The sequence below is a fragment of the Camelus dromedarius genome, chromosome 5 (assembly GCF_036321535.1).
Source record: "Camelus dromedarius isolate mCamDro1 chromosome 5, mCamDro1.pat, whole genome shotgun sequence".
NCBI lineage: Eukaryota > Metazoa > Chordata > Mammalia > Artiodactyla > Camelidae > Camelus > Camelus dromedarius.
Genome location: NC_087440.1, coordinates 29,859,104 through 29,869,730, shown reverse-complemented (window position 1 = coordinate 29,869,730; position 10,627 = coordinate 29,859,104). Strand labels below are relative to the sequence as shown.

Here is a 10,627-nt window from a genome sequence, read left to right as displayed (position 1 = left end):
ATGTATCACAGCACTGATTGCAGAAGAACGCTGTCCAAATGCTTACATGCTTCCTATGCGCAGTGGGCCCAGCAACCTTACCACCAAATGCAGCCGCCATTCACTGAGCCCTACTGTGGGCCGGTTACTCTCATATCGTTCTCCTAACAACCCTGTAAGTGGGACTATGATTATCTCATTTAGAACCTGAAGTTCTGAGAACAATGAGCTATTATCCATGGTCACAACTGCTTTTAAGTGGCAGAGCTTCAATTTTACCTCATGTCTGTCTGATTCCCAAGAACTGGTTCTTTTTTCCAATAGCATGCTACATGAAATTAGCTGACAATCTGAGGGTCAATTAATTTATAATCTTGCCTAGGTGTTAATCTTTAGGTTAGGCTCCATCGTAACTGTATTAGATGGGCAAAGCCCTGTGAAGGGCTTAGAAAAATCTACAACTTTTCTTAACTAGAAACACTAGTTCTAGGAAATGTTGCTAAATGATTAAAGAGAGAGGGGAGAAATTTCATGGAAAAATAAATTTAGAAATGCTGAACATGATCTCTGCCTGTTAAAGATTCCCAAGCCACATTAATATTAAAGGTTGTGAGACCTGCATAAGAAAACCTACTTAACTCTGTTTAAGCCAGCATCTCCCAAACTATTTCAGCATCTCTGTTAGCAGGTGGGGACCCTCCATTCGAATTACAGATGGGCCACTTATGAGTTGGGTGGTCTTGGTCCAGGTAAACTTGGCCTCTCTGAGCCTGTTACTTATCACCTGCAAAATGGAGCTAATATAATAGCACTTCCTTTTGGGATTACATAAAACCAAACATGGACAGCAGCTAGGAGAGAGCCTGGAATACAATGGTAGTTTCCCTCCTGCTGACCTAAAAAGAAAAGAATTCACATTGAGCCCTCTGAAACATGGATTAAGCTACTCAGCTCTTTTTATTTGACTGTGCAGTATTGGGTAACAGTCAGAAAACTTGCTTCTCTTAGATGATTCTGTTTCATACAATCTTTATAACTTCCGAGGAGGTACTGGATAATCAATAAGCAGGTTATCATTGATCAATAAGTGTGTTATAGAATACAGGAGAAATTTACGATACAGTTGCTCTCACAAAAATGCCTATGGTCTTACTAAGGTCATATTGTGTACTCAAATTAATTAAAGGCTCATTAAATAGTATATATGGATTACAATCCCTTACCTGAAACTTTTGAGGTCAGTGCATTATGAAACAGAATTCTTATGATTATAAAAAGCAACACTGTGAGTGTGTGTGTGATATATGATGTATGCATCCCTAAAGAGTTTATCAGAGGCAGTGTTCATAACCAAACATATTGGTATTTCCTCAGCAAAATGTGTAATGATCATACAGCATAAATATTAAAAATAGCCTTGCATCATCAACTCAGTCAGATTTTACAACTCACTGAGTTTTGGAACCACTTTGAAAGAAAACCTTTCCATTTTCAGAGCTTTGGGGATTTAGGAACATAGGATAAAGGATTGTGGACTTGTTATATAAGCTAAGTACATAGACTGGAAGTGCGAAAAGGCAGCTACATTGGAGCTAAAAGAGTTGGTAAAAGTTTGAGAAATGAGGCATCATTTGGGCTATAAGGAGTTAATTTTCTATCCCTGGTGAGTAAGGTTTCCACAACATCTGGTCAACCCGTTACACCCACCAAGCTGTATTTTCCAGCTTGAGTCACCAGGCTCCCACAGAGTTCTTTGGAAATTGCTTTCCTGAGATAGTCTCCACAGTCACATAGAAGCCTGACCATGAGATTGGTCCAAAGTGAACATCAGATAGGAGTACTTGTTGGAGTGTGGGAACCTTTAAGGAGTGAAGCTGGTGGGAACCTATAAGAGGAAGTGGTCTCATCTGTGAATGAAAGCACGGGGGCTTCCATTCCTTGCTAATCCCAGTCTGTTAATAGTTTCCCCTACACAATGGATCCTTTGTCTTTTGGTCAAGAAATTAGACTTGGAGCCTTTCAAACCCCATTCCCAGTTGTAAGTGCTTTGAGATTCTCTACCGAAAAAATGCCTGACACGGCTGATTTTCTCTGACACCCACTCTTCTTTCCTCTCTTACATCTCACTTCTCATTTCTTTCTTGTCTTAGATAGTCTGTCTGTTTCTCCTGAAAGGAATCCCCCAGCAGGAAGAGGAGGCATCTGCCTGGTCCAAGGCTTCACCTCCTGCCACTCCTCCACCCACCTCTAAAATGTCAGGGCAGCCCACAGACGCAGACGCACTTCCTGCCCAACAACTCTGTTCCAATGACGTCATTGCCAGAAGAGGTGAGCCAGAGGTATAAAGGGAAACGTTGAAGGGGGGGGGGTAGTCTGAGAAGAGACTAGAGGCAAAGCATTTATGTGATTGCCTGCCTGCCTGCGACAGGAAGGATAAGGGAAATTGGGGACGAAACAAAGAAAGAACAGGAAGATAAAAGCCAGGTCAGAGTAAGCCAAACCTTTCCTTCCTTCCAGTCTCCCGTTTCTGTATGTCCCTGACCCTTGAGTGTGTTACTGTCTAGGAGGTGGAAGCAGAGAAAAACCCTGGGGAGAGGAGATCTCAGAATAAAGTCACATAGTGAATCCCTATGGCCATTTTCTATGTGCCCATGCAAGTTTAACTACATTATTTCCTGACAGATATGAATTCAGACGAAATAGGCTGAAGGCAACCACTTACATCCTCCATTTATTCTGCCCCATAGCTTTTCTCCTCTTTGAGTAGACCCAATCCCTTTTCTGTTGAAATGATTCACCAACTTCCTTGTTCTTAAGAGCGGGAAAAAAAAAAGGGAAAGAGATGCTGAGTGAGAATAAAACTCCTCCCAATCCTTTTCATTCTATACCTATTGAGCACCTAATGTGACACTATTCTACTTACTGACGTAATTTTTTTTAATAGTTCTCTCTTTCTCTCTCTCCTCATCACTCTCTTGGCCCACCCTCCCCCTAACCACGTATGCCAGACTCTTTAACTGTAGGATCAACAGCTTCTCACCTAGCATGGCATGAGAAATCAGTGTTGGCTGAAAGAATTTCTAAAAGGACTCAGAAAAAGAACACAGAGCACTCAAAAAGAAGAGGAAAAGGAGACCAGAGGAAAGGGTGGGGTTTGAGGGCAGAGAAACAAAGGGAGGGAAAAGAAGATGCAAAGTGGCAGGTAGTAAAAGATGGGAGGAAAAAGAAAAAGAGTTGAGAAGGGTCAAGAAAATTAGTGCTGTCCTTACCCCAAGATATGTTCTGTCTCAATCTGCATCACCATAGCACCATACCAGCAGAACCCTGCACTTAGGGGTAAGGAAAGGAAACCTGATCCACACGGTTCTCCAGACTCAATCACAGATAGAAGCGCTTTAATTTGCATCTGCAGCAGAAAAGTGTTGCATGAGAAGCCTGGGAGGCTTCTCTGATTGCCCTAGAGGCTCACAGTGAGTAGCAGGGAACCAGGTGGGTAAAGGATGCATTAAACTCTTGTAATCCACACCTAAAGGTCCCCAGATCAGGAAAGAGACTAATGAGCAGGGTTGCAGGAGAGGCTAGAGCAGGCCTTCACTTATCTCTTTCCAGCAGGAGATAGGATCCAAGAGGCACAGAACCTAGAGAGATTAGACATCATCACCCTATTCTGCTGTGAAGGAAAAGCCCAGCTGGGCCAACAAGCTAAGTCACAAATCTAAGTGTAACAAGTGTCAGATTACTGATCTGAGTTCTGCTGGGCTAACTTGTAAATCTAAATTAATAAGTGTCGGTTTGCTGATTCCCTGTTCATGTTTTTGCTAGCCTGCTGGATTTTCAAAGAGACATATCTGGCCTTGAAATGTTGATTTGCTGCCTCACTGTCTCTACTTTTGTGATAATGATGCTGCTAAAGGTGTTCCATGCCTATTGGCCGAATACCCCAAGCTTGTACTTAACCCTATAAAACCTCATGCACACGTCTTGGAGGTGCTCAGGGCTTAGGAGCAGAAGCCCCTCTGAGCCCGCCGGCGTAATACATCTGAGTACTCCAACCCTCCGAGTGGTGCTTGTTTCTTGGCTGGCCTGTCATTTCTGTAACATTGCCACCTCTAATCCCAGGAATGGAATGCAAATTGAGTGAACCCTGGGACAAAGAAGATTTATATTTTCATTTTTGATAAAGAATAGCCTAGCCTCTCTTCCCAAAACCTGTTTTGCAGGATACCTAAGGAGGAAAACAGCATGAAAAAAAGAAGTGGAAAGGAAGACAAAGATGAGGAGGTGAAGAAGTTGCTTCATGGTCCAGAAGTGACCTGGACTTTCATGTCACTACAGGATATTAAAATGTGCTTTTCAAGAATGAAAGTTAAGTAATTACAGTGAGGAGTGACTTGGCCTGGTTTGGATAATTTGCAGAATGTCAAATCGAAAGGACGGGAGCTTTTGTGACACTTGCCTCCCTTGAGATTGCAGGCAACAGCAGGACTCTTACAGACAGCTTTGATTGCATCTGGTTCCTCATGGATGAATACGTACTGGGGTATGCATGTGTGGTTGTGCTGCGTCATCTTCTGTTCCATCAGGACATTGCATTCCCTGTCCATCAGGTCCGACCTAAGATAGTCTTTGTTGCTCTGAAAGAGAGCCTCAGCTTTGAGCATCTTGTTTCCTCCAACTTCATCTTCACTGACAATGGTCTCTTCTGGTTGCAACACTTCTTGGTTGCTAAGCAATAGGGTTTCGGTGGTTTGGGCACCTGTTCCCTCCTTAGTGGCCTCAACCTGGTCCTGTGAGTCAGTAGACTGGAGCTCGTTCAGTAGCTGATCACTGTCCTCCAGGACAGCTGCGGCCATCTGAAGTCCCAACCCCAGGCCCACCCCCAGGCCCAGTAGCAGCAGCAACATCATGAAAAGGATCTGCACCAGAGTCAGCTTCATTTTGCCTGGAGGAGAGGAGGGAAACAGAAGCACTGACTGTGAGATGAAACTACGAGGATCCAGTAGAAATCTTAGACCCCTGAACACTGACAGCATAGCGGTGGGGGTCTCCTCTCCCTTGTCCCCATTACGGCCTCCTCTCCACAGCAGAGATCCTTTCTCATGTTTTTCCCGCTTCTCCTGTCCCTCCCCACCACATTGCCTGTGGCTGTGAAAGAGCGTGTGGATCCTGCAGAAATGGAAGATGACCAAGGGAAGCAGTTCTGCAACTGGCTCACATATACGGAATCAGTGGGGAAAGTTGACATCAACTGACAAACAAGTACAGTGTCACACTTTCCTTGAGAAAAATTCTTGTAGAAAGTCTTAATCTCAGTAAAGGACTGGAATTACCGTAGGGGACCATCTCCTTATTTTTAATCCTAAATTTATTCTTTTTGTTTTTTTTTTTTAGAGGGGATGGGGATAATTAGGTTTATTGATTTATTTTAATGGAGGTACTGGGGATAGAACCCAGGACCTTGTGCAGGCTAAGCACACACTCTACCACTGAGCTATACTTTCCCCACCTCCAAATTTGTTTTTGCTCATTCATATGTTTATTATTCTCCCTGTTACCCACCGTCCCCAAAGAAGATCAAAAGGAATAGAAAAAGTACCATAGTCCATTCTCATTCCGAAGTTGAGGCTGAGGGGAAGAGGGGATGCCCAATTTCACCATTAGTTAAAACTATATCTTGTCAGGGTGGGGGACAGGGTATAGTTCAAGTGGTAGTGTGTTCAATCCCCAGTACCTCCTCTAAGAATAAATAAATAAACCTAATTACCTACTCCCACCAAAAACAAAAAAAAATCTATATCTTGTCACATCAGATCCTTTTTACTACCATAGATCTCTTAACACTTGGCTATTTCCTGCTGATTAGCTTTTGTACTCTTAGGGAAGAAATGAATAAGAATGAAACCAAAAAAATCCAAACAACTGATCTGCTGGGCTTTGCCTACTAATAAGATCCTAAAGAGACTGAAAGAAGGAGCCTGCATCTTCGTCCTGCTATGCCAGCCTCATGCCCCTATCACAGAGAGATCTTCCCTACCAGAAACAAATATTGCTATGAAGAACATTTTTGAGATAATTGATAATATTAGAATATTGTCAATGGAGTAGATGGGAGTGTTATATCAATGTTTGATATACTGCATTTGAAACTTGTACCACGACTGTTTAGGAGAGTATCTTTGTTCTTAGAAAATGAACCTGAGACGCTAAGGTGCTAAGGGGCACGATGTAGGCAACTTACTCTCCAAGGTTCAAAACATAGATGATATGTATGTGTGTACATGGTATGTTTACAGAGAAAGAAAGAAAGAAAAATTTTTAATGAGGAAAAGTAATTTTTAAAATTATGTGTCTGGATAAAGGGTATTTAGGAGTTCTTTGTATTGTTGCAACTTTTCTTTAAAGTTGAAGTTGTCGCGAATATATTTTAACTTTTAAAAAAGAGAGAATTTCTCATATTTTTCCCTGGAGCATCCAACATCATTGTCACTTACCTACACACCTAAGTAGCTTCAAAGACGCTTGTATCCTCCTGTTTCCCAAGTTCTTCCCTCCCAGGGTTTCCTTCTCTCCGAGAAGTGCCCTGGATACTGGTCTGCAGAAAAATGATTATCCCCTCGTGGTCCAGGTTCCTTTAAATCCAGACTTACTTCCTACTCCCATTCCTGCTAGCACTCCCCCGGCAGCCCTGAATAAACACACTTAGCCAATTGCCCTTTCTCCTCCCATCAACACTTTGAAGTAAGGCTGTTTGGAAATTGAAACGGATCCAGATGTCCAAGACAGGAAATGTCTCCAGCCTGGGAAATGGTAGACAGTTTTATTTTCCTAAACAATTGTTACCCTCCTGAGTTACACCCACTATCCTGTGGTTTATAGCAGCCTGACCTTGCCCATGAATTTCAAATCAAGTCGTTTCCTTAGATTCTCTGAGCTTGCTTCTTTTAACCCTTTCCTAGCATTTCTCAAATGTCAATCTCTTTGGCCTGTATTGGGGTCATCCCTCCAACATGGTTATTTTAAGCTTTTCACATTTTAGAACCATATCATGACTTTATTAGGAAATTTGGAGTATTTGAGCCAGTGATGAATTTTTACCTACCTTTACCTATGAAGCCTATTCCAGCCTTCCACTCTCCACTCCCTTTTTCCAGCTCCCAGCTGATAACCCGGTAATTTAGCCCTAGATAAGAGAACATCCGAAGCAGCCCCATCACTATGAGTCCCCATAGCCTGTGTGAGAAAAGCCCAGAGTCTAACGCTGATTCTAATCACTTGCTTAGCTGATAGTGACATCATGAGAGAGTATTTTTAAAGCTCTCTGGAGATTATTGAAAACCCTCCCTAGACATAAACAGGGGCCTTTGGAAGGATGATTTGCTTTGTCATTCAGGCAGGAGTTTTCAAGTGGTGACCTAGGAACCGCTTCTGCAAAGTCTATCAGGCTGAACTTTTACAGTGCTGATGTCAATAATTTACAATAATAATGACAACAACTAATCATTATTGGCTATGAGCACTTACTTCATGTGGGCATGTACTGCATTTCACCCTCACAATCTGCCTGTGCTATTCCTCTTTGGTGTCCACTCTGCCCATTCCCTCTGGCGAGACCTATGTGCAACGTGAAGGCGGAGTAAAGAAGCTTCCACTGAACCCAGTAGCTGTCCGAAGTCAGCAGGGACAATATAGCCACTATAGGCACCACCCGCTTCTTTATAATTGTTTACTGTTAGAGATTGTTTGAAATTAATCCTTGATTAAATATGAAGGAAGGACCTATGTCTGAGGTCTAAGTATAACCTTTAGACTGGGCAGGTTTTTATTTGTTTTTTCTTTTTCTAGGCTATAGTTTTCTTATCTTCTAAATTTGCATAATAGCAGCTCTTACTTCATCAGGATGTTGTGAATATTACATAACACACTGCATGTAAAAGGATAAATGTACAGCTATTGTTATTGATGTTACATAGCAATTACCAACACCAGCTTATTACCTGATCAGTGCTATTTTCTTATTTAGAAATAGCATACTATCAAGTGGTAGACAGCATGCTTAGCATACACAAGGTCCTGGGTTCAATCCCCAGTACCGCCTCTAAAAATAAACAAATAAGTAAACCTAATTACCTCCCTCCCCAAAATAAAGAGTAATTTAAAAAATAATTTAGAAATAGCATACTAAGTGATATCACTTATATATAGAATCTAAAAATAAAAAAGGGGGAGGAGGGTATTGCTCAGTGGTAAAGTGCATTCTTAGCACACACATGGTCCTGGGTTCAATCCCTGTACCTCCACTAAAAATAATAACTAAATAAACCTAATTACCTACCCCCTAAAAAAATTAAAAATAAATCATTAAAAAAAAAACTAGAATATAATAAAAAAGAAACAGACTCACAGATGTAGAGAACAAACTAGTGGTCACCAATGGAGAGAGAGAACAGGGGAGGGGCAGTATAGGGGTAGGGAATTAAGAGATACAAACTATTATGTATAAAATAAACTACAAGGATATACTATACAACACAGGGAATATAGCTAATATTTTATAACTATAAATGGAGTATAACCTTTAAAAATTGTGAATCACTATGTTGTATACTTATAACATATAATATTCTATATCAACTATACTTCAATTTTTTAAAAAATAGCATACCAAGGACTGCAGCTACCAACATTACTCACTGCTTTTCCTAGAAGAAGTCAACCAATATCCTAGAATCTCAAGGAATTGAGGCTCATGTAGACTGATGATTCACATCACAAATAAAGAAAGTGACTCCAAAAAGTTAATGTCTCAGATGCTACAGATAAGTAATGACAGTTCTGATGTTAGAACTCCTGACTTTAGTTAAGCAAAATTTATGCTAGATAGGTAGATAGGAGGTGGGTTAGACAGAGAGAGAGCTAGAGCTAGGGACCAAACGGATACTCCGATCACAAAATTGACAATGAATCCATCTAAGATCTAGATTCTAAGTATAAGCACTATTTCTCACTGTAAATTAATCTTAGTATGGACTTCCACTGGTGGTCAAAATGGGATAGCAATGATTGGATTTTGCCTGAAATTCCTAGAAAAATGAGCAAGTTATATGAAACAAAAGATTTTCAAAACTTTGGACAACAGGCAATGAAGGGCAGTGATCACTGAGAGATGGGAAACAAAGGAGATGAGCTTCCTCCCTCAGCTTACTCCCTGTGGAGAGGGTCTAGGCCACATGGCACACAGAAGGCGGGGAGCCTGCTCAGGGTCTGGTCTCTCTGAGTTAAGGAGATGGAACTGGGAGTCTAAGCGAACCAAGGCAACTAGAGTTCACAGCAGAGCACCAGAGGGGACAGGACTGCAGAGAAAGAACTCCAGACCTGCAGGAGAGAGGTATCACTACATTTCTACCAGAATGGCTAAAATTAAAAAATAGTGATAATACCAAACCCTGATAAGAATGCAGAGGAACTGGATCTCTCATAACATGGCCGGTGGGAACGTAAAATGATACAGTCATGCTGGAAAATAGTTTGGCAGATTCTTAAAATATTAAACATACAATTATACAACCTACCAATTACATTCCTGGGCATTTATCCCAGAAAAACGAAAATGTACGTCCACACCAAAACCTATACATGAATGTTCACAGCAGATTTATTCTTACTAGTGAAAAACTGGAAACAGCTCGATTATTTTTCAACAAGCAAAGGGCTGAAGCAACTGTTGCATCCTGTGAAATAACCTATATACATGACAACCTGAACGGATCTCAAAGGCATTATTCTGAGTGAAAAAAAAATAATATCAAATATCAATAATATCAAAAATAATAATATCAAAAATAATGATATCAAATAATAATATCAAATAATAAAAATATCAAAATAATATACATTACTGTATGATTCCGTTTATATAACACAAAGAACATAGTAGTGTTTGCTGGGGGTTAGGGTGGTAGGGATAAGGATACAGGTGTGACTATAAAGAGAGACAAAGGATGTCTTTATAGTGATGTGATAGTTCTGTATCTTGATTGCAGTGGTTACATGAATCTACACATGAAATAAAATGATACAGAACTGCGCACACACACACACACATGCAAATTATGGTTTTAATATTCTACTATAGTTAGGTAATATGTAATTACTAGGGGAAACCAAGTGAAGAGTACATGAGATCTCTGTGTTCTATCTTTGAATCAATAACTATTGCAAAATGCAAAATTAAAAAGTTTTTTTAAGTGTTAATGCTCACCCTAGAAGTTTTACATAATGACATAGAGAAACACACACAAGATCCTCATCAAGACTGTCATTCACATTTTGGTGTACATCCTTACAGTATCCTCCCATCCCACCCAACCCTGTGTTAATGCTAAGTGTCTATTAAAATTACACGTTGAGATGCCTAATAACAGTTGAACCTAGTTCGGAGTTCAAAAGAGTCTGCCTGAGCTGGAGATTTACATCTGGAGAAGACTGAGTGTCAAGAGAAGCTTGGTTTTTACTTCGTTTTTTGTTTTGTTTTGTTTTATTAAGATGGGAAAAATAACAGCTTGTTTATTGTTATTGTTTATTAAAATAAAGACCAACTCAAGGTGTTGAGAAATGAAAACTGGTCCTCTTTTTAATAAGACTTGGCACA

General features: G+C 40.6%; 1 protein-coding gene across 1 annotated transcript; it reads right to left on the bottom strand.

Annotated features, from left to right (window-relative positions):
• Positions 1 to 2,344: 2,344 nt before the first annotated feature.
• Positions 2,345 to 6,689, bottom strand: RNASE10 (ribonuclease A family member 10 (inactive)). The gene is made up of 2 exons (XM_010990221.3): positions 6,471 to 6,689; positions 2,345 to 4,921 (listed from the first exon to the last, which is right to left on the bottom strand). The coding sequence occupies exon 2, from the start codon at positions 4,914 to 4,916 to the stop codon at positions 4,275 to 4,277; it is 642 nt and encodes a 213-aa protein (XP_010988523.1). The 5' UTR covers positions 4,917 to 4,921; positions 6,471 to 6,689; the 3' UTR covers positions 2,345 to 4,274.
• Positions 6,690 to 10,627: the final 3,938 nt, after the last annotated feature.